Genomic DNA, 25,344 nt, shown 5'->3' with positions numbered 1-25,344 from the left:
TTAAACCCCAAAAGTGAAGGGTGCCACTGCGTTTAGAGTGATCACCTAGTGGTAGGCTCATGGAGCAGTATGAGTGCATCTGCACAGAAAGGCCATGCCTCAGGCCCAGCAGTAAGGTACCATCAATGAAAGCCGCTAATGAGTAATGGAATTAGTTGATTGGAAGGGGAGATTAAATGGCTGCCCCAAAAGAAATGACAAGATGAGGCAAAAGCCAAAGAGATCATCCAACCCTGGCATTCACATCAGGCCACTCAAGCACGCCCAATGAGGGCAGAACCCATGTCCAGATCCTGAAAGGTTGCTACTGGGAAAAAAAGATTATAGCAATGAAGGGCTTCAAAAGGGAAAGGTATATAAAGCTACAAAAACAGGAACAATACCTGGTATCTGAGTGTGTTAAATTCAGGTGACCGACATGTAGCAATCTCTCACGAGATAATGGGTAGTCTCGGGTAAGTGGATTTCCTGTGTGGATGAGCAGACTCTGTCTACAGACAGGTACTGAGCTATTTGTCATTTCCATGTCCATCATGTTCTTCTTCTCGGAGATCAAATTACAATGGCTGTATCCACCATTCACTGTTAAATAAATTAAAAAAGAGAGAAAGTGAGTGAGAGAAAATAACCATAAGCTTCTACCCACGGATGCTGCTATATCAGTTATCATTCTCAGTTGTTCCCACTTTTGGCTCCTCTCATGAAAGCTTTATAATTGCAACAGCAAAGAATGTTAAGGGTTTCACAATGAACCAAGAACTAATTCCAAAGGAATTAGTGTCCAGAATTTATTGCTCTTGTTCCTTTTTTTAAAGATGAGGCTGTTTTTCACTTCATATGTTAGCTTTAAAAAAAATGTAATAGTTTCCTTTTCTTCTACGTTTTTGGGGGGCAGTAAGAGGTAGTATTTCCTACATTTTTTAGTTGGTTAGTTTTGTTTTGGGGTTTATTCATTTATTTTGGTGGGATTGGTTGTTGGATTTTTTTCTATTAGTAAAATTAATGAGGACAATATTAATGCAAGGGTCTTCTGCAGTCTAAGTGAAGTCTTCATTTTTTGTATTTTTGGTCTACACAGGAAAGTTATACTGGTATAAGATGTGAAAACTAAGGTATGATTTAAAACTGATAGCGTTACAGCAGCATAAATTCCCCATGTAGATACACTTAACATGACCCGAGTGCCTTTCTTTAAAAATTTTGGTTTAGCTTATGTCACTTTTAAGCTAAACCAAAAAAAAAAAAAAAAAAAAAAAGCTACTTTAATAAGAGAATAAGAGTGTCCACACAGTGAGTTATATCAGTCTAACTGTACTGTTTGAACTGTAGCAGTATAATTATACTGGCAAAACTTTCCTGTACTAGCACGCCCTTAGAATATACAGGATCAGGGCATTAGTGAGGAGATTCTAGTTTATTTCCTGATGACAAATGGGAAAAAAATAAATATTTGTCATGTGTTTAAGTTTATTCGTATTTTCAAAATAATCGATTATTTTTCTATATTCTTATTCTGCTCTGGCTAGATCTGGACATGTTTAATTTCACTCTTACTCCAAAAGATGAGGGAAATGGACCAAAGATACAGCAATTATTTTAAGAAAAAGAATTCTGGACACATTTTCAAATCTATCCATGGACATTAGACGCATAGATCCAAAAATGACAGATGTGTTTAAAAGCAGATGGCAAGATATAGCCTAGGACTTAGATCCTGAGCCTGAAAACACCAACACACACGCTTAAATTTAAGTATGTGAGTAATTCCACTGACTTTAATGGGACTACTCATGAGCTAAAAGTTAAGCATGTGGGAAAACATCTGCAGAATAGGAGGGGCCTTAAACTGCTAGGTACAAAAAAAAATCACTATAGATATTTACGATGATATGCTTATTGCACATGGGCCATGCCTTTAAAATACTAGATCATAAGTATGGCCATACTTGGTCAGATCAATGGTCCACCTAGCCCAGTATCTCGTCTTCTGACAGTGGCTGGTGCCAGATACTTCAGAGGGAATGAGCAGAACAGGGCAATTACAGAGTGATCCATCCCCTGTCATCCGGTCCCAGCTTCTGGCAGTCAAAGGTTTAGGGATACCCAGAGCACAGGGCTGCAGCCATTTTTGTTGCTCTTCTTTATACTTTTCCCAATTGTAATATATCTTTTCTGAGATGGGACAACCAGAACTGCACACAGTATTCAAGGTGTGGGAGTACCATAATTTATATAGTGGCATTGATATTTTCTGTTTTATTATCTGTCCCTTTCCTAATGGTTCCTAATATTCTATTAGCTTTTTTGACTGCCACTGCACACTGAGCAGATGTTTTCACAGAACTATCCACAGCGACTCCAAGATCTCTTTCTTGCATGGTAACAGCCAATTTAGACCCCATCATTTTGGATGTATAGTTGGGATTATGTTTTCCAATTTGCATTACTTTGCATTTATCAACATTGAATTTCATTTGCCATTTTCTTGCCCAGTCACTCAGTTTTATGAAGTCCCTTTGTAACGCTTCACAGTCAGCTTTGGACTTAGCTATCTTGAATAATTTAGTGTCATCTGCAAACTTTGCCACCTCACTGTTTACCCCCTTTTCCAGATTATTTATGAATATGTTGAACAACACTGGTTCCAATACAGATCTTTGTGGAACCCACTATTTTCCCCTGTCCACTGTGAAAACTGACCATTTATTCCTACCCTTTGTTTCCTGTCTTTAACCAGTTACTGATCTATGAGAGGATCCCTCTTAGCCCATGACTGCTTACTTTGCTTAAAAGTCTTTGGTGAGGGACCTTGCCAAAGGCTTTCTGAAAGTCCAAGTATGCTATAGCCCCTGGATCACCCTTGTCCACATGCTTGTTGACCCTCTCAAAGAATTCTAATAGATTGGGGAGGCATGATTTCCCTTTACAAAACCCAACGTATTGTGTTCATCTATATGTCTGAAAAAATCTGTCCTTTTACTATAGTTTCATCCAGTTTGCCTGGTACTGAAGTTAGACTTACTGGCCTGTGATTGCCAGGATTGCCTCTGAAGCCTTTATAAAAAATTGATGTTACATTAGCTATCCACCAATCACCTGGTACAAAGACTGATTTAAGTGGTAGGTTACATACCACAGTCAGTAGTTCTGCAATTTCTCATCTGAGTACTTTCAGAACTCTTGGGTGAATATCATCTGATCCTGGCGACTTATTACTGTTTAATTTATAAATTTGTTTCAAAACCTCCTCCACGGACACCTCAATCTGGGACAGTTCCTCAGATTTGTCATCTAAAAAGAATGGCTCATGTGTGGGAATCTCCCATATGAACCACATATATAATCAAGGAGAAAGGAATTAAAATCACACATACAAAAATCAGTTTAGAAGAGCAACGGTGATAACTGACTTTTTTTTTTTAACTTCAGAGAGGAGAATTGTATTTATTTACCTACTTCAAAAGTGTGTTGTGAGGGGTTTTTTTAATGAATGTTTGAAACATGTCTTGAGATCTTCAGATCAAAGGAACTAGAGGCAGGTAAAGTACTTGTACTAGTTCTGGCTGCTTTTCACTTACATTTTTCCTCTTAATAAACAAAAATGACAACAAAACCCATCAGATATTCTACTACTACTAATTTGCTATTGACCAGTTTTCTGATCTGCCATACCAAATCAACAGTCCAGACAGAATCTTTTCATGTTAGTGAATGGAGCGGCAATAAAGAAACGTCGTAAGTGTTGCTTGAAGCTGTCTCAATTGAGCTGAATACTGTGTTATGGATGAAGGTGTAGTACAGACATGCATTTAAGGCAAAATCAGTTCAATTTAAAAGAACAAGCAAACAAACCAGACCAAAAAACACCAACAAGAGTTTGCAGTCAAAGGCCTGATCCTGCAGTCCTTCAGCAGGAAAAGTCAAATGGAGTCTTGCTTGTGCACAGGAGGACTGGAGCTTTGATCAGAAAATGTGTTTGTGCCACAGTAAAATATTTTAAAACATTTCCTTTTATTAGCCCCATCTACATTCGGAAACTGACCCATTGCAAAGAATGGTTGTCAGCAACAGATCTTCCTGAACTAGAGTTGAAAACGGTTTGTGTTATTGTAGATGAAACACAACCATTTTCAGTATCATTACAGAAAGTGTGACTGCAACATGACTCCATCAAGTCTCAGGGTATGTCTACATTGCAATTAGACACCCACACCTGGCCCTTGCCAGGTGATTTGGGCTTATGCGGTTCAGGCTGAAGGACTATTTAATTGCAGAGTAGCCTGAACTCTGGGACCCTCCCATCTCGCAGTGTAGACATATCCTTGGTCACACTTTCTGTAACATGCCAGTTTCCCAATGTAGGGTTTTGACTCATAAGGTGGAACAAATGGCTTAGTTCCATATGTGGCAATTCACACTTTAAAATGTCACTGAAAATGGTATGGGAAAAGAAACAGTATTCATAATGCACTGACTATAGTATAATTGAAGTAACCACTTCTAAGAGGTTGGCACACAAGCCTGGAACTGTGAAGAAAGTTCCAAGCATAATGGCCTGATTTTCTCGTCCATTGCCGTTTTGGGGCATGAAAAGAATGTGAACATCAAGTGCACATTTTTCCTGAAGTTAATGTACCAGCCTAATTTGGGTTATTGCTGCTAACTGAATATATTTCTTGAAAATGTTAAAACAAGCCTTTCTGGCAAAGAAATACTTGCAAAATACCCATTCTGCAAACTTAGATACATCTCTGTATGCGTGTGTCTGTGTGTGTGTATGCATAATCAGGAACAATCCATTGAAATGAGTCAGATTCTCCTCTCATATACTTAAGTGGAATTATCTCTATGCAACCTTTATATACAATTTATATCATTCTTTCATATTTACATACATTCCAACATTCACATTTACCTTATTAGACTCTGTTGTGATAGCATCAGGAATATCATGGTATATAGCATTTTTAAAGCTTTTCATGAGGTAAAGGTAATTAACAGTGTATATATGAAGTTCTGCACTTTTTCAAAATGGCTGCCATTTCTCTTTGTTGGATCAAAGCCATAGGCTGTGCTCTGTTAAAATGTTTCCCTACAGCTTTTGACTGTGAAGCTCTGTTTAACAAAGATGGCTTTCCTTTCCCATGTTTCCAATGGCACAAAAGCTATGCTACCCTCTAGGAAGATGGTTACCCCCGTGCCGTCAGGAGGGACACTGAGTTGCTGTCAGTGGACTTTAAATGGGATCAGGTTCAGGGCTGTAGTGAATATGAGAGAGGCGATAGTCTGGGAAGCCAATGATTATGGAAGGTAGGTAAATCTTGGAGATAAACTTTGAAAATCCAGATCTTTTCTGGCCTGGAAGACTCCCTGATAAGTGGAGAAATAGTAAAAAAGATGGGTTTCAGAGTAGCGGCTGTGTTAGTCTGTATTCGCAAAAAGAAAAGGAGTACTTGTGGCACCTTAGAGACTAACCAATTTATTTGAGCATAAGCTTTTGTGAGCTACAGCTCACTTCATCGGATCCATTCAGTGCAAAATACAAAAAGATGGTAACGCAAGAGTCAAGAAAATCAAACCTGAGATCTTGAGAGGGAGAAGAGGTTTTTAGTCACACTGTTTAAAACTACGTTTTTTGTTTACTCTGTAAATACCTATTTCACTTCAATGACTAACTTACATTTTGGGGGAAATCAGAACTTTGTTAAAGATTCAAACCCTGTCCTTTCAATTAGGGAACACCAGGCTTGACGTTCCTGATATTGCTAAGGGAAGAAACAAGCGAAGGAAAAAATTGCCAGATGATGGGAGAAGAACTTTCTGGACATGATAAAAAGCAAAAAAAGGACATAAGCCTTTGTACAGAGTATTTGCCATTCAGCTTTAAAACTTCTAAACTATGCTATCACTATATCTACAAAAACAAGTCACTCATTTTCTCTCTCTACTCATGTTACATAAGGCTGAGTTGTCAAGTAAGGACTGATTTTCCTTTCACTTACATCAGTGGTGTTACTCCAGTTTACTGAAATCAGAGTTGTCAGCACTAGACATGGCTGAAAATTTTCCATCAAAACAATTTTTCAACAGAAAATTGGGGTTTTGACTCAACTTTGTGCCTCTGTGTGTATGTGTGAGAAAAAAGTATTTGCTTTCTGAGGACAATTTTGACTTTTCATTTAAAAAAAAAATCCAAAAACTGAATAGTTTTCTTTTCTTTTTTTGTCTGAAAACCAAAAAGTTCCATCCTAAAACATTAGGCCAACAGTTTTGATTTGGAAATGCTGCTATGTTACCTTGTGGGAATTGTAGTTTGGGTGCCTCTTGGCCCATTCTGCTCCACTGGCTGAACTCTCCAGCTGGACTACATCTCTCATGATGCACCACTGTGCCTCAGGAAGAGGGAAGGCCATGGTGCACCATGGGAGATGTAGCCCAGGGACTATGGAGGGGAATGGGAGCATGAAGCATCCAAACTACAACTCTCATGAGGCACCACCAAAACAAGGGCATAATCAGATCCCTAACTGTTGTTAATTTGCATACAGTTCTATGTATTGCGTGTTTTAAAATACTGTTAATTTTTCTTGGGAAGAAGTTTCTATGCATCTTTAAAAGCTACACCTCCCAGATATAATGGCAGAGCTGGGAAATATATCCCTCCTATGACCTCCTAGCCCTGGTTCCTGACATCTTAGCCATGGGTCATTACTTATTTCACTAGCTGAAAGTAAGATGTTGGCTACAGAATATGCATTGAATGTGTTCTTTATATCCTGGATACGATCAATTGTCTCTTATGTTTTTTCATTTATACCTGACCAGTAATAAGAGCAGCCTCTCTTTCTTTTTCAGTCTCTGGATATTACAAGTCTGAAATTCATTAAGGACTTTCTAAACATGCATTTTAACAATTTTATCATATTATCAGAACACAGAAACTTGAAACTTCCATCCAGAATTCAGCAGTACTAACCTGTAGCAACACATCAGAAAACACTGATATTGATTTGTTTGAAGAGGGAGATTTTCTAGAATAACATTAACACTATCCCCATGCTGTCAAAAACAATTATCTTTTTCCAATAGCTGTCAAATCATGAATCTCTTTCCCCCCCGTGCCCCACAGAAAGAAACTGAGTACTCAAAAGCCAAATCCACAGAATTATGCATGTTAGAATTTCAGCCAACCTGCCGTATGTTTATCTTCCAAAGTACCTTGAAGATTTGTTAACCTGGGCTCCAAACAGACTGTCTAACAATCTCATATCGGGTCACCTTTGCACAATGGCATCTTTAAAAACATGCCAACCATATGGCAGCTGACACAACAGCAGACAAGTAATGATATTAAAAGTATCACCTTCTTCCAGCAGCAAACTAAAATTAGAGAGGAATTGCCTCTGAATATAGCTGGCCAGATTCTGCACTCAGTTACACCATCATAGACAGAAACAACTTCACGGCCTTAAACAGATTTAGTCTAATTTACACCAGTGTAACTTAGAGTAGAACCTAGCCTTTTGACAACTGATTTTTTTGTACAATCTTAACATCACTGGCTGGTACACAGGAGATTGAGATATTTTCCATGCCTGGAACTGAAGTTCCTCTTTCATTGGCATTAGGGGGACCTTTAACCTACATTGTGTAACTTACCAACGACAGATGAAAAAAGAGCACATATTCCCTACCTTGTATGAAAGGTTTACCCTCATTTCAGCAGAACCATAATAATTCCATAAATCCATATTAAAAATGAATCCAAATTTACAGAGAGTAAACCTAATGAAACTAGAAGGTGCCTTGGTTTCCAGAAGGATCTCATGGAAGTGGAATCCATCATTTTCTTTTTTCTGTCTACCAGGTTTGGTTTTGTATTTTTAGTTTAAATGCTTAAGAAGGAAATATAAAAGATTTATCCAGAAGTATAAAAAAAACTTCAATCCTGCAAATCCTTCCATGTGAATAATCAATAGGTTCAGATTCTGATTTGTCCCCATTTTTATTCTGGTGTAACTGATGTCAGAGGAATGGACTCCATTGAACATATGGCTTCAGTGGAGTTGCTCTGGATTTATACCAGCATAAATCAGATCAAATTCAGACCCACTGGCTTTAAAGGGACTGCTCGTATGAGTAAGGGAAATTTATATATGTAAAAACTATTCTCATCAATCACAATGTGCAAGATTGAGTCCTAAATTTCTTCTTCAGTGTGAATTTTATGTAGAAATGTTCAAAAATAGAATATCTCCCCCCTCCCAACCCATGTAAACCTGCCTGAATAACCAGAATAATAAGTATTAAAACCAACAAAACTAAATAGCAGTAGCTCTTTTCCCTCCCCAGGGAGCACCTTTTCCTTATTCATTTAGGCTGCGTATATGGAGGTTTCATTCTGGTTGATAAAATTCACCATTAGGCTTTCAGCCAGATGGGAGTAAAGTCTTATTGAAAGGATAATTGCTCAACAACAAACATATGCTGCAGTGCTTTAGAGTTTACCTAATTAAGGCCAATGAACAAATAACTGAAATGACATATAATTTAAATGACTCATATTCAAAAGAGAGATAGGTTTGAAATATTTGCCAAACATACTTAGATATCCTCAGAGCATTGTGGGTTTTGTGGTGACTGCTAAACTAGCTCATTTGCTTTTTTTTGCTGCTTCATTCTCTTTAATTACATTTTATTTTTAAATATTTTGCCATCCATCCCTGGAGTTTTTTTGGATACAACATCCAGAATCCACCTATGACATCTCTGAAAAATGGAACACTATTATTGGCACCATTATTGGTCCCACATTCTTTTTGTGGAAGACCAAAAAGCTACTGGACTTTTCACTCAAAGGTGAAATTCATCAGTAATAGAACAGACCATGAAAGGCCCCCAGTGCAACAGAATTGCTAATGCCAGGGTGCCAACACACCAAAATTGGGTAACATGGAGAAGGGATGCAAAGGTACTCTATATACCATCTGTTTGGCAGAGCAGAGCTCTGCATCAGCTAGGAATAGCACATCAAAGTAGGTAAGTCTAGTATCAGGATTGGGGTCATAATTACAGTGTAGCTGCAGAAGCCAGTGTGACCCCTGTACACCTCATAATTTTGAAAGTTATTGCAGAAAGGCTGCAGAGCTGCTTTTGCCCTGACTGTGAGTTACACAGTGTACTCCATCGCTCCCACAAAATCCACAGAAAGCTTCTTTACTCTGGCTCTGTTCATGGCATGATGGGAGAAATGTCACCTAAGGTCATATCTACACTGGGGAAATTTAAAAAAAAAAAATTCAGACCAATTCTGGGACTGATTAAGCTAAAGTAGTGTTAAGACTAGTCGGAGCCACCATGTAAGCAGGGATCTGTGGCTCAGAACCATTTTTACAATTATTTTAGTTGAAGTTGCTGAAAAAACATGGAAAATCGAAACGATTGTGGAAACAGTTCAGGCCTTTGGAGCTTTTCTAAACTATGGTTCCTGCACTAGTTTAGCTGAATCAGTGATAAAACCAGTTTGAATTTGGGGCTAAGTTTCCCAATTTATCAACCTCCTTCTTTAATTGTGGACACCAGAACTGGACACTGTAGTCTAGAAATGGTAGCACCAGTGCCAAATACAGAAGTAATATAACCTCCTTACTCCTAACTTGATATTCTCCTTTTTATTCATCCAAGGATTGCGTTAGACATTTTGGCCACAGCGTAGCACTGGGAGCTTATGATTAGCTAATTATCCACCATTCCCCCCTCTTCCCCAAGTCTGTTTCAGAATCACTGCTTCCCAGGATAGAGTCCCCTCATCTTGTAAGCAGGGCCTACATTCTTTGTCCCTTGATGGATACAATTACATTTGGCCATATTAAAATGCCTAGTTTGCTTATGCCCAGTTCTGTTCCTCCAATCTATGTGTTATCTGTAAATTTTATCAGTACTGATTTTATGTTTTGTTCCAGGTCATTGACAAAAATGTTGAACAGACATAAGAACCCGTATCTGTGGGACCCCATTAGAAACTCAGCCCTATTCCTCAGCCCATTTACAATTACATTTTGAGACTTGACACTTAGCCAGTTTTTAATCCATTTAATGTGTGCCATGTTAATATTTTATCATTCTAGTTTTTTAGTCAAAACATCATGTTGTCACATGGTACCAAATCAAATGAATGACAGAAGTCTACATATAGAACATCAACACTATTACCTTTATCAATTAAACTAGTAATCTTATTAAAAAGATATCTAGTTAGCATAATAAAAGTAAAAGAGAAAAGATATCAAGTTACTGATTTATTTGTGAGACTGAATACAAGACGACTGGGGAACTCAAGCAAACTCAAAAAATCAAGGGAAAATACCTGTTGAAATAACTCATACAGCATCAGTCTATTAAAACTTGTGAAAGATAAATATATTCCATGTATATTTTTTTTTTGTAAATGTGGACCACAAATGTTGGCCACATCTATATTTATTATTTCATGTTCAATTTATTTCTTTAAATCAAACTATTTGGTTTGTCCTTTTTTCCCCCCGCATTCTGTGGGATTTCTTTTTACAGATTACACATAATATGATGAAAGAGTAAAAAAAGTGGGACAACATTACTGTAGCAAAGAGAATGCATTTAATTTTACATTGGTCCAAACTAAAACAGCTTGAAAATATTCCAATATTTTCTAGAGATCGGTAACCCTTTTATTAGTACTGGCATGATATGGAGTCCAATACATACAAACAACAACAGCATACAAATGCAGTAATGATACTTAATATTTTTTATCCTCAAAGGGTTTTGCAAACATTAGCTAATTCACAACACCAAAATGAGTCTTCATAACACCCATACATACTCGGTGAGCAAAGCCCAGATTCGGGAAAGCACTTAAGCAATCACTGAAGTCCATCCCTATTCAGGAATGCGCTTAGGTCCCTTAGTAGAGAGTCTTTTCCAATCCACACAAAATATAGGTCTGGTCTTCACCTCAGTCTTTGGTGAAGGCAACCCCAATAATATCACTGGTGAAGCTCATTTGGCCTTTTCTGTGATCGTATTTTACTTCTTCACAGTTTGTATTTTAATAACAGGGGGAAAAATGTTAAAATAAATGTTTTAGGAAAATTAAGCTCTCATAACATGATTTTCATTAAAAAGGAAATCCTAAACCTTGCTAACAGGCACATGGCGAGTATAAGCTTTGTCTAGTGAAACTTGGTGTAATTCTTTTTTAAAAACATAAAAAGAGCATGAATGAATAGAAGTGTAATTCTCAAGGTTTTTGATAAAAGTATTTCTAAGAAGATGCAAACATAACCCTAGACAGTAGGGACGCCCAACCCTGTGCATGGAGGGCCACATACATAATTTGCCAGGTGCCCGAGTTTTGTGTTGAAGGCATGATAGTAAACAAACACTTAGCCCTTTTATACACTAGGAGGGATTTGCCCGTATAATTATTACTGCCATAGTTATATCGCTAAAACACTCTAGTGTAGATGCAGTTACACTGGTATAAAAGCACTGTTATATCAGTATAACTGCACCCACACTAGGGCTTTTACTGGCATAGCTAAACTTTTAAGTATTGCATAGGTTTACTCCCACACATCGTGCCATTAAAGTGAATGGAATGACATGCTGGAATGTTTGCAGGATCAGGTCCTTATACATATACAATTTTGTACGTTAAAATAAAAAAAGAAATGCACAAAACCATAATACCTGCAACGTCCTTGATAAATGAACAGCAATTCCTTTTAGTTGGAGGCCACCAGCAATAAAACCCTGCTGTCAATTAGATTTATTCTCATCTTGCACTTTCCGGGAGTGTGGCTGAGAGTGTACTCATTTTAAGTGCGCTCCCCTGCCTCTTAACAACATGTACAAAATCAAGGTTGCCAGGTGTCCAGTTTTTGACCAGAACACCTGGTCAAAAAGTCAGCACTGCCAATCGGGCCGTTAAAAGTCCGGTCAGCTGCGTAGTGGGAGCCCGGGGCTAAGGCAGCCTCTCTGCCTGCCCTAGCTCTGCATGGCTCCTGGAAGTGGCCTCCAGGTCCCTACCACCCCTAGACTCACGGGCGACCAGGGAGGCTCCATACACTGCCCCCTGGGAACCATGAGCAATGGGAGCTGTGGTAAGTGCCGCCGGGACCCCAAACCCCTCAACCCCTCCTGCACCCCAAACCCATGCCCCAGCCCGTAGTACCCACCCACACCTAAACTCCCTCCCGGAACCTGCACCCTCCCCACAGACCAATCCCCTGCCCCAGTCCCCTCCTTCACCCCAAACCCTTCATCCCCATCCCCACTCCAAAGCCTACACCCCCATCTGGAGCCTACACCCCCTCCGCACCCCAACCTCCTCCCTCAGCCCAGAGCCTCCTCCTTCACCCCAAATCCCTCATCCCCATCCCCACTCCAGAGCCTGCACCCCCTCCTGCACCTCAAACCCCTCATCCCTGGCCCCACTCCAGAGCCCACATTCCCAGCTGGAGCCCGCAGCCCCCTCCGCACCCCAATCCCCTGCCCAATACGGTGAAAGTGAGTGAGGGTGGGGGGAGAGTGAGTGACGGGGGGTGGTGGAGTGGGGGCAGGGCCTCCGAGAAGGGGTGGGGCAGGGGTGTTCTGTTTTATGCGATTAGAAAGTTGGCAACCCTATGTACAATCCTGATGCCAATACAATCTAATAACACTGAGAAACTCTTTAGCAGAAGGTAGCCATTAATGTACCTGAAGAATGCCTCTCAAACTAATGTCTTCAATATAGTGGAGAAGGGACACACTCCTAACTTTCTCTCATCCAGCTAGGAATTTGTTATGATCCAGACACTGTAGCAATCCACATACTTTGTGATAAAATGGTGAAGGGCCAGAATTTGATCAGCTGATGGGTACATACAGAGGGAAAACTCCAGGAGGAAGGGGCTGTTAAACTTTTTGAGGTGAACAACAGCTTTATTGAACCAACAAACTTACAAACAAAGCTGCATATTCTTGTACACCAAAAGAGTCTTTATATGGACTAACTAGATGCACATCACATATATATGTCCTGCCTTTATACAGATGTTATAAAAGGAGCTATTCACAATTGGAATGAGGACTGCACTAGCCTGGGACTGCTAGAGGGATTAGCACTCCAAAGGGACTGGAGAAACACCAGAGGAGGTGGCTGTCTGTTTACTTTTGAAAAACACTTTGGCATCATGAGCAAGATATGGAAGCAATGGCCGGGAGCAATGGGAACAGAGAAAAAACAGTGGTGTGTACGGACTGTACCGCTAGTTGGGGAAAAAACTGTAGCATAGAGATCTCTAACAGAAGAGTAGATTTAAAAGTGATAGGCCTTATATAATCTTCAGGCCCTGAAACACTGGAAAGTGATGGGAAGGGCCCCACAAATGCATTTTTTTCTGACACAGTCATATGAATGTATTTAGTGTGATGTAGTGTTTGTGCCCAGTTAACAAGATGAATGTTGTTTACTTTCATTTCCTTTAATGCAGTAAACATTAGCACTAGTTTAGGCTCCAGGTGGCTTTTTCCTTCCTCACCCCAGCAGCTGGTCCATGCAAAGAAGTCTCATTAGCTAGTCATAAACAAAAGAAAGGAGGAATAGGCTCATTTTGTCTGATCAAGTTCATGTTGTTGCTTAAGCTGAATACAAGAGAGCCAAGTCTAAGAATAGACAAGAAAATGTGAACTGCAAAAAAGAGTTATTGTGGCTTTTAAAGGCAGGAAATACTCTCTTAATTAATCCACAAGATTTGAAATAGCCATAACCTTCCATTTCCAGTCCTGTGGTATAAAATATGCCATCAACATATGGGACAATTTCTGCATATGGGAGTAACTCCTAGTGACTTCAGTTGACGTCAGAAAAATAATAAAGACTAAGCTTTTGCAGTATCCCAAATACAAATTCCCTGGACAGAATTAGGTTATTCTATTGTACAGTTACATAGTTATAGTTAGATATTGTCTTTAACAGCCATTGTCACTGTTGGGAACAGAGGCATATTTAGGCCTAACAGATGCCTGCTGTGAATTTTAAGAGTCTGTCCTGATAACGTTTAACAGCAAAAGCATAAATAGAACTGGGTACATGACAGAAATTGCAGAGTAATCATGTTTAGTGTTGCACATGTGTAAGAAACTACAGCGTGATCGTGTTGTGAGAACAAGAAAAGATAAGGTAACTAAAAAGCCAGAAAAGAGTGGTTTGGCCTAACACTAAACCTGTACTGATGGGTGAGGAGAGTTAACATGGAAACGAGAGACTAATACACATGTATAAAAAAAGATAAGTTATAAATAAGTTTGTGTAATAAAGGGGGGTCGAAGCTGTATTGTCTGGTGCTGGAGGTTACTGTGACCATCCAGATAAGCTTCCAACTTGTGGGTATTTGATCACTATTCTCTGAGTGTTTTGCCATAATAAGTATTTGTTAGACCTATTTGCTGAGTAAGTGAACCCCAATCGACCTCAATCCAACAGCCATACTGGGGGGAAGATGTAGAGGGGTACCACACCAATGTCAGTGGCTAGAGGCATTCTGCTTACAGACACTGGCAGGATGCCTCTTGGGGAGTGATGGTTGGAAGTGTACAGAGTATGCTTTTCCCAGTGCCGGCCCAATAGGGAAGGGAGAATGAGGCAATGGTCACACCCTGCTCCAACTCGTCATGCCCCCTTTCCAATGTCTTGCACCACCGACTGTGCTACGCTGCCCCTGGATCTTACTTGCAGGAAGGACAAACATCAGAATCCTGGCTGCTGTCTACAAAAGTGGAGGGAAAGGTCCCCACCTTCTCTCCTTTTCTGGACAGTCATAATCCAGTCCTTGTTATAGTTCCATATACCTATAAATACACAGCTCAGACAGCAGAGAAATACAGCATTCTACTGGTACACTATATAATACCGTCACTTCCACCTTGCTCTGCATGGATTCACAGTTCTCAACCACAGCTGAAGCCCATCACACCATCTGGGTGCTGGCCCATTACATTTGAAACGCCAGGAACATTCACTGCATTGTATAATAACTGGCAGTTGCTGACAGCCTGTTTGGGTTTCAGCTTTCTGCTCCTACTAATCAGGTCGACGGGCAATCCTGTGCTCCCACTGTCCAAGGGAACCATAACAAATCCAACACTTTGAACCAATTTCATTGTGCATATCAATACATACAAGAAAACATAACCCTACAGCACGCACACACATCTCTCTGTCTTCAGTTTGTCTTTATTTATTACTCTGAATTTGAAACATTGGGTTTTTACAGCAGACTGTACTTAGACAGGCCCAAGAGATGAGAAGAACTACAGAATGGTTCTCTCAATACAGAAGTTCACACATTTTTTGATGAAGAGCAGCTGAATTTTCTCTAGTGTGGATATGCTTTCATAGTAATTTAATGCAACTCCTTTGAATTAAGCATGAGTCTATTTTTTACTGGTTTTTCCTTTAAGTCATTTAATTCACTAATAACCAACATACGTCTCCTGTGGCTCACATGCAGGCTCCTTTCTTTCCCATTTGCTTACTAAATTCTCCTTACACTCACAGGTCTCTATTCCCATATATTTAACTTAGTCCATTTACTCTCTCTCTATTCTATGGATCTTCTAGATACTCTGCTAGGTATACATCCCTATGGACATTAAAAACACAAGAGTGTGCACTGACATAGAGGTTGGGGGTTGCCATAAGGCACCTTGCACATGCATTGTGTCAACATATGTGTCCACATAGCCCGAAAAAGAACTTATGCACCATCTTCTCAACCAGGGGAGGCTTGTGGGGGCTATAGCCACCCCAAAATTTGCCTTAGCTCCCCTGTAGCCACCCCTCCCAGTGCAAAGGTAAAAAGTTATGCAAAAGTAAGGATGGCTTCGTATGGTATTGCCACCCTTACTTCTATTCTGCTGCTGGCGGCACCGCTGCCTTCAGAGCTGGGTGCCCGGCCAGCAGCTGGGCCTTCAGAGTGGGGCAGCTCACCCGTCCCCCCCCCCGAATACATTCCACGCCCCCTATTGTTAAAAAAATAAATGTGTGCCCACAAGATGTATAGCGCATCCCCCCCAATTTTCTGTCTAGCCCACGTCAGCCTCCCCTACCCCCCAGTGGGAAGACACTGGGGCCACACATGTACTCAACAGTATTTAAAAAAATATATATATGCCAAGCATAGCTAGACCGATAACGCTTCCTTCATGATGTTCAGTTACCAGGAAAAGGCTTCAGAAGTGTGGAAGTAGAGTGTTGCAAGGCCACCAACAGCCAAGGAAAGTTATTTCTACAAAGACAGCCTCATCTCACAAGCTCATACAGTGTCATATGGGAGAGGTAAACTTTAAATTGAAGAAGCAGCTGATGTCCAAAAGCATCCAGACTTTTATTACAGAAAAATGTCAAAGGACATACACACACACACACCGCACACACGCGCTCCAGTTCAGAGCCATCTCCTCTCAACTCTCGGGCCCTCCCAAAGGTAAGGATTCAGCTCCTTTCCTAGGAAACACTTTGTGATTGTTTGTTTCCACTGAACTTTTCACTCTGAGTTCATCTGCTTATAGGACCTTTTCCCAGTGCACTCTCCCTGGGACAAGTAGCCACTGCCCAAAGGCATCCAATTCCCGGAGGCTGCACCTTCCTCCTGTTATCTAGCAAGCATTGTTAACTCTTTCTATGGTTTCCCCTGCTTTCCCCATTCTCTTACTTCATCTCAGAGTGGTAGCTGCGTTAGTCTGTATCAGCAAAAACAACAAGGAGTCCTTGTGGCACCTTAGAGACTAACGAATTTATTTCGGCATAAGCTTTCGTAGGCAATAATCCACTTCATCAGATGCATGGAGTGAAAAATACAGTGGGCAGGTATAAACATACAGCACATGAAAAGATGGGAGTTGCCTTACCAAGTGGAGGGTCAGTGCTAACGAGGCCAATTCAATCAGGGTGGATGTGGCCCATTCCCAACAGTTGACAAGAAGGTGTGAATATCAACAGAGAGAAAATTACTTTTTGTAGTGACCCAGCCACTCCAAGTCTTTACTCAGGCCTAAGTTGATGGTGTCAAGTTTGCAAATTAATTCCAGCTCTGCAGTTTCTTGTTGACGTCTGTGTTTGAAGTTTTTTTGTTGAAGAATGGCCACTTCATCTCACACTCCCCACGTCACACACATCCCCAATCACACCTGTACACATTTTCCACAATCAGACCCCATTGCTAGCTGCTAACGTGCAGCCATTTCCCCAAGACCTGTGTGTTTAATATTTTTCACATTTAAAAAAAAATCATTTCTCTGCAGCTTGGCATGACCTCTGGCAAAAATGGAATTCAAACCTCATATGAGACTCCTCCAACATGGGTTCTAAAGCAATTGCCTATTTCTTCTGCTTTTTCACAAAGTACATCTGTTATTTTGGTTTCTTTACAACTTTTTGCTGAGGTTTTGGCTTTATTTTATGGTTTGACCATGAGCATTTCAAGTCAAATAATTCACAGAAGAGGTATAACAACTGAAAGTTCTGGTTGTGAATAATTATACATTAGGAGCGAAGTTCACTCCTCTGCGAAGTGGGTACCTACATAGCGAATAGGCCTTGTGCTAGCTGTCTGCACAGGATATAGTTCTCCCTAATGTTGTACTACTATTAGAGTATGAGTTATCTAAACGTACAGGTTGAAATGTCAGGATATGCGTAATCAAAGTTAGGCAACCAACCCTAACTCTCCCTCTAATGCAAGACACTGTCAGATAGCACAGAACCTCAGCTTTCATTTTAAAAAAGTATGTCAGGCTTGTGAACAAAATCTTTCATATGTGAACTGAATGCAGTTGATGCAGTAAAGTCTCCCTGCATCTGCATAACTCAGTGGTGTGAACTTCCCTACCCCTATTAAGCTCATTGGATTGGTTGCTCTAAAGCTCAGTGATAAGACATCAGCATTACCTTTTCCGTTGCTGATCATTTTACCAGAACAACTGGGGAAGGGGTGCAAGTCATGTTCACGGGGAAGTGGGAATTGGGAGCAGCTGCGAGGAAGGAAAGGCAGAGGGAAGAACAGAGAAGACACAGATGAGAAAGGGGTGCTTACAAGCAACAGAGAAGAAACATGCACATCCACAAACTCTACTCCTCCCAAAGGCTAAGGTCATCTCCACACTCTTCCTATTACTTGATACCTTGCCTGGGTAGCATGAAAAAAGTAAACATACACACACACACGCAAATTCAATATGTGGAGCCATAGTTACAGCTTTTAGAAGGTTATAACACAGTCATGACACTTTCTCCCTCTACACTCCCAGTCCTGGAAATGCATGAATTGTGTGAAATTATTCTCATGTGTTGATCCAGTTGATCTACTGAAACTGATACTATGTTAATAAAGCCCGCAGTATATTAGCATATGGTCGCAGGGTCCAGTTCAGTTGTCAGTCAGGAGTAACTGTCAAAGACAATGGCATAACAACATTATGAAACTGGTGTAAGATAGATCAGGCCAATAAAGTCTTCTATAGTTGATTATGTGATGATTCACATTAGTGTCGGAACCTACACCTCCATTTTAAAGGAAGCTCCAAGCGCAGTTAGAGATGCTAACGTTGTAGCTAGCAACTCCGGAAAGCTTGGCAACTGACCGAACCAAGTAGCGAACCATAGAGGGAAGGCTCTTGTTTGAACAGACCTGATTTAAGAGCCTCAGGCTGAGGAAGGCTTGCGTGCTATGACTTAAGGAAAATTTCCCATCCCTTTCCTCCTTCCATCTTCGCACTCTGCTAGCCTCGATAATGATGGGCAATGACGATTTATGTCTGGAATGAGTATTTTTATGTGAATTCACTGCAGGAGAAAACTGCCAGGTTAAGAGCCCTGGAGACTGAAACCTTCTATTTATCCTCATAGCACGTAGAGTATGCACAGAAGAAGTGCAAGATTCCCCATACTTCTCTGTCCAGGTGCCTGAACCGTGTACGGTGAGAACCACTTCTAAGGCTGAGAAATGGGAAGGTGGGACATGGAGGCCTAGAATGAGCTGGATGGGGCTCAGACACTACAGCAAATGGCCATAGCATAACAACATCGATAAGACAGGCCCATTTGGTTTATAGATTTTAGGAAAAGAAGGAACTATTCAAACCGTCTTGTGTGACCTTCTGTGTAACACACACAGACCATTGCATTTCACTAAGTGATTCCTGGATCTAGCTCAATAACTTATAGTTGAACTACAGTGTATCTTTTAGTAAGTTATCCCGTCTTTACCTGAAAACTCCAAATGATAGAGAATTACAACTGCCCCTGGTAATCTGTTCCACTAATTCTGACTCCCAAAGTGCATCTTTCCAGTTTGAACTTTGGTGACTTCAATTTCCAGACAGAGGATCTCATTATTCCCTTTTGACATAGATTAAAGAACTCTTGTGTATCAGATATCTTTTCCCTCTGTAGGTAATTATAGACCATGCTCAAGTCATCTCTTAACCTTCTCTTCAATAAATAACATAGATTCAGCTGCTTTCGATTTTCATTGTAAGGCATATTTTTCAGACCATGAATCTTTCTTATAGTTCTTCTCTGAACCCTGTTCAATTTTTCAACATCCTTGTTAAGGTGTCACCACCAGAACTGGACACAGCATTAGTCCCATCAATGCCATATAAGGAGGTAATATCACCTCCCTACTTCTGCTTGACAGTCCTACATTTATACTTCCAAGTATCTTTTTTGCCACACTGGGAGCTCCTGTTCATTTGGTTAAATTCTTGATGCTTCTGCTGAGGCTGCCAATTCTAGCCCACTATGTGTGCAGTGTGTTTTTGTGACATTAACATGAGCCCACTAACAACTAGAATGAGGTCACCAATTTATACCACATTGGCAGCCAAACATAATGAGCCAGGTTAGGTCCTGCTGTAGATGGGGCTAACTCACTCCACTAAAGACAATATACGCCACTGAAATCAATGGAATCACCCAGTGTGTAAATGATAGGTTAGCAAAATCACCCCTTTTTTTAAAAGAATGTAGCAACTGCACAGGTCACTCATTAAAGTGAGAAAATTCAGCATCTGACTTTTTAAAAAAAACACACACACACACACACACACACACACGCAAAAAGGCCTCAGCAATTCACAGCAAAGATTCACTGAATGTGAAATTTCTGGTTTTTTAATTAAGCCATTTTTTGGTTTGCCTTGTTTTCTTTTAGCAAGAGCACATCTGAACCCTGAGGCTGGCCGGCAACAGAAGGCAGAACATAACTAATTGAAGCCATTTAAAAAATAAACAAGCCTGTAACTGAGCAGTCTGTAAGAAGTAAATTGTGTGAAGTTTCAGCATCATGCCGAGCTGCAGCCCTTCAGAACTGACTGTTGAGAGAATTATCAGAATACAGATCACAGAAATACGGATTCACCATGCAGAAATTTGTGTGCTCCTGAACATGCTGACTGAAATATTAGAGTGAGACAGTGGGGAGTGAAAGAAAGGCAGCCCTTAGAAGCGCCAAAAGAGAAAACTGAGGAAATGAAAAAGAACAGAGCTTCTCTATATTGTCATATTTTTCATCTGAGCTGATGCTGACATTGACCAGAAGAGAGAAGAGAACCATGCAGCTCTAAAAATTGCACCTCAGATACTGTGGGAATAAAAGTGTCACATTATTTCTAATGGGAGTTAGTTGCAGTCACTGTCCTGCTGGAATACACACTAGCAGGGAAAGAAGAGGCTGGGCACGAACTGCAATCTTGTGCATGAGATTCAACTAAGTACAGGCATCTTCTATGCACCAATAGGGCCAAATTCCGGGCTCAGAGACATGTACATGACTCCCACTGATGTTAGGTCAAAGTCTGTAAATAACACAGAGGACTTCCCGGGGCTTGAGGCTGCATCTTATTTATTCAGTGAATTTTCTCTTCTATAATAACGGGGGCTAGAGATGTATCTTGCTTCTGTGTAATGGAATTCTAACTATACACACACAGAGCAAATGACTAGAATTATGCCCCACTTTTTGTTAGCTGCAAATAAAATAAACAAGATATAAAAGAAAAGAATTACTGGCTTTGGTAGGAATCTCTCCTAACCTTTCTTCAGGTCCTGTATATTAGATGGAGGTGCACACAGACTTGCTGCTACAGTCTATGGCCAATAGTACAGAAGTCACCACTTTTTTGGTCTCTTTTTTTCCCTTTAAGGTCCAATGAGTTTCCTAAACTTTCCTTGCCACACAGCATTATGATTGATTCCACATCACAGGAAATATTTAATGTTGTCCGCTCAATATCCAGGGTACAATATCCCTCCTCATAGGCTCATTAAAGTGAAGGGGGCAAAGGTGCCACCCCATAGCATTTATCCGTGAAGACAAGCCAAAATTAGCCCAAGCAGATATTTGCATGAATTTCATGTTTCTTCACTGGACTTCTCTATCACTCAGTCTTTTGGAGGTGATCTCTTCGATGTGGCATGTATGCATCTTCTATCTATAGACCCACATAGTATCCCTCTGTTCCTTCTTTCCTCTCCATGTTGGAAATAAGCCTCTATCCTGTACCTACCGCCAGAACCCCACAGCTCCAAAGTATGGTTGCTCAGCAGCTACTGCTTCTACACCACCAGGGGCGCTCATGACTCCCACTAGGTGGAACAATAGAGCTCAGAGACCTTAAAAACACAATGCCTTTGTTCACGGAACGTAATCATCAGCAATTCAATGACTGATGCAGACAATGCTACTGGGAGGGAGTTAGTAGAAGTCATCCACTTAAATTCTCCTGTGAATTGATGGGGTTGGGGGTAATTATTGCCTAGATTTTCATTAATACAAAAAGGTCTTAAAGCATAATTTTTAAAAGGTGCATGATGCTGAGCCTGGAGTTACCATTCTCTTTATGACATTCGGTACCTCTCAGCATGCTTAGTACAGCCAGGCACATCCAGTATATGGGGATGATAGTGTGCCGACAGGTTAGCACTGGAATAGAAAAACAAACAACGGAAACCCGCAGCTGAACTACCAGATGCTGGGGTTTGTCAAAGATATTTTTTATAAGAACACACAGACTCTAACTGGGATCATTATCTCCACAATGCACTTGTCTATGTAGCTCTTCTCTTCTATTTTCCTCCCTCCCCTGACGTACATAAAACATCCTTATTCGACCTTGATTGGAGCATGCAACTTGCTTCTACTGCCCTTGACAAAAGCGTATAAAATGTCCACGCACAGAGACGGTAGGCCAGACCACGACAGCCGCTCTGGAGATATTGCTTGATCACAAAGTTGGCACTCGTGAGCTCAAGGACTGCAGAAGCGCAGAAGGAAAGAGCAGATCTTCAAACTGAAATGATGACAGGTTGAAATTTCAAAAGGAGATTATTTTTCCTCTTTTTTTAATTAAACATATTGGGCTTAAAATGTTTGGGGTGCCCTGACCAGTAGGGATGCTGTGACTGAATTAGTTAGTTAAGATGCAAGTGATCTGTTAGCTACTGTGGACTTCTGTAGCCCCTTCCATCCAAGAATCTCATAGCATTATTATTTCAGGGGATGCTAAAACCCCAGTCCCACTGGAGCTCCTCAGCTGCAGAAGCAGGAGGTGAGTCCAGGCTTACCAGTCCTCCCCACTGGAAGTTGTTCAGACAATTAAGTCCCAATGGCATCCCCCACAACCTAGCAACAGCTGGCGGATTTCAGGAGCAGCCTTAAAAGCCCAGCTCCCTGTGTTATTCATCAGTATAATCAGGCCTTCTCACCCCCACTCCAGCCTCCAGAGGCCACTTTTACACCTTGGACTCTGGACATTCCTCACATCCTGCTCAGGGGCTGTTCTGACCTCCTCCCTCTTCTCTCCAGTCACCAGGGTCCCTCTGCTATCAGCCTTGCTCTCCCTGAGTCTTCAACACTCCTCTCAACCTCATAAGGGCATAAGAATGGCCATACTGGGTCAGACCAAAGGTCCAGCTAGACCAATATCCTGTCTTCCAACAATGGCCAGTGCCAGATGCCCCAGAGGGAGAGAACAGAAAAGGGCAATTTATCTAGTGATCCATCCAGTCATCCAGTCAGTCAGAAGTTTAGGGACACCCAGAACATGGGGTGTCTACTGTCTTGCCTTTTCATCCTTCTTTCTTCCTACCCTCTTGCACCTTTGACTCCTCTCCTCCCAGCTATCTAGCACACCCCCACCTATATGTGACCCAGCCCCCAGACTATCTAATGACATTCAGCTGTAAATAAAATGACATTTAAAACTAACCCAAACAAGGTGCTTGTTGAAGGTTCCACTAAACTCTTGGTCTTGTTTTATTACCTTTTCCATGCTTGTCTCGGTAAACTGGTGGGCTCTCGTACCAGCCCAGGACAGGACTGGTGCCATCCATGCCTGAGTCTGGTTCAGGCCTTTGCCTCAGGGCACAATTTCTTATTTAAACACACAAAAACTCAAGAAGTAACACAAACCAAATTGATACCCCTGAGCAAAACAGGCTACAGTCCCCAAAGCCATTCCCCTTGCCTCTCTCAGCCCCCAGAGGACTTATACCCTTCCTTCAATCCCCTGCTGCCCCCATGACAAACAGGCAGTATTTAACTCTTTCCAGGCCGTTTCACCTTGTCACAGGCCCCTTATTTCCTCCCCTTTTGTTTTGTCTTTACTTGTCCTGCCATGTCTTCGTTCAGGGCCTGATTTTGCTGTCCTTCCTCATTGCAAGCAGTACCTTACTCTGTAAGTAGCCCAGCTGAAATCTCCAGGACTGCGTGTGGACAGAGATACTGGTCTATGTGAGGGGGATAGAATCTGGCCTTAGATGGGAACCGCTTCAGTCAAGGTCCAAATTTTTTACATGTCTTTAAGGTACTTAGCATGCTTTGGGGGCCATAAACGTTATCATTATTAATTGTATTATTTAAAGGCTCAATTGTGCCTTTGCCACAAGGCCTGAGTAAGAGGCAGTGCATAACTTTGCTGCCACAAAGAGCAGATTAGCAACCAGTTGGTGACTCAGAGCTGTAGCATGAGAAGAGGAATAGGAGAAAGAGGGTCAAATTTCAGGAAGGACCTAGTCTGGCTCCGGTATGCAAGCTTGGTCCAGGCTGCTGTTTTGAGCTGGGTGAAACCTTGTTATACATCGAGTTAAAACCTCGTTCAAATGTGAATGAGTCCCCTATTTAGGACAGACAAAGGGCCACACCGAAAACAAAACCTCAGGCTATGACTATACTACGGGCTTGGCTACAGTTACATTTTATAGCGCTCTAAATTGCTGGCTCAGGTGTGTGAAAAATCACCCCCCTGAGCGCAGCAAGTCGGAGCAGTGCTTTAAAGCGCTAGTGTAAACACGCTCTGAGCGCTGGGAGCTAATCCCCTCATGGAGGTGGATTACCAGGAGCGCTGGGAGAGCTCTCTCCCAGCGCGTGCGCACAACCACATTTGCATTTCAAAGCAAGTTTTTTCTGTCACTGTAGTAAATCCACTGCCTTGTGAGGTGCTAGCTAGGTCGATGGAATAATTCTTCTGACATCCTACACTAGGTCTACGCTACAAACTTTGGTATAACTACGTTGCTCAGGGATGTGAAAAATCCACGCCCCTGAGCAATGTAGTTACCCCTACTTTAACCCCCTCCACGTAGACAGCACTATGTCGATGGGACAGCTTCTCCCGCGAACATAGCTACAACCTCCTGTGGAGAGAGGTACCTAAGCCAACAGGAGACTCTCTCCCGTCAGCTTCAAGCGTCTTCATCAAAGCGCTACAGCAGCACAGATGCATCGGTGCAACTGTGCCTATGCAGTGTCTGCAGTGTAGACCTGCCCTTACTGGTGTTTACAGTGGGGCTTCAGGTTGGCTTACCTATCTCTGTTAGGGGTGTGACTTTTTTTACACTCCTGCGCAACAGAGCGAGAGAGAAAACACGTACAAAACTGAATAAGACTGATGAGAGAGAGACCCACAAAGCCTGAAGGAGCAGCTGAAAGCACTGTGGCCCACTCTGGAAGAAAGCTGGGAAGAGGTTTTGTGGCAGCGGTGCAGGCTGAAAAGAGTGTACCTGGTGATGGGAGCAAAAGAAGCGGTTTCCTGATATTTGATTCCTTCTGCATTTCGAGACATGGGACTTTGTACGTTCTTTGTAAATAAACAAAACTACACGCAAGAAAATACCAGAGTCCATCAATTTCTACTTCCAACTGGAACAAACCCAGGATCCCAAAATTTGACTAGCCGCTCAGCTCGAAAAGGGGCAACATTGCTTACCAGGCAACCACCAGCCCCTGAGCACACAGCAGTAGCCTCTACACATGTTCAGTA

The 25,344-nt window shown here is 41.4% G+C and overlaps 1 protein-coding gene across 1 annotated transcript in view; it reads right to left on the bottom strand.

Annotated features, from left to right (window-relative positions):
• The window catches only part of GLIS1 (GLIS family zinc finger 1), a 269,587-nt gene that overhangs the window by 145,510 nt on the left and 98,733 nt on the right, over positions 1 to 25,344 (bottom strand). The window contains exon 3 of the mRNA XM_048862377.2: positions 384 to 582. Within this exon, the coding sequence (XP_048718334.1) occupies positions 384 to 582 (199 nt within the window). The remainder of the gene's footprint in view (positions 1 to 383; positions 583 to 25,344) is intronic.

This window comes from Caretta caretta, chromosome 8 (assembly GCF_965140235.1).
Source record: "Caretta caretta isolate rCarCar2 chromosome 8, rCarCar1.hap1, whole genome shotgun sequence".
Classification (NCBI taxonomy): Eukaryota; Metazoa; Chordata; order Testudines; family Cheloniidae; genus Caretta; species Caretta caretta.
The sequence above is the reverse complement of the archived record's forward strand: the minus strand, read 5'-3'. Positions and strand labels throughout refer to the sequence as shown.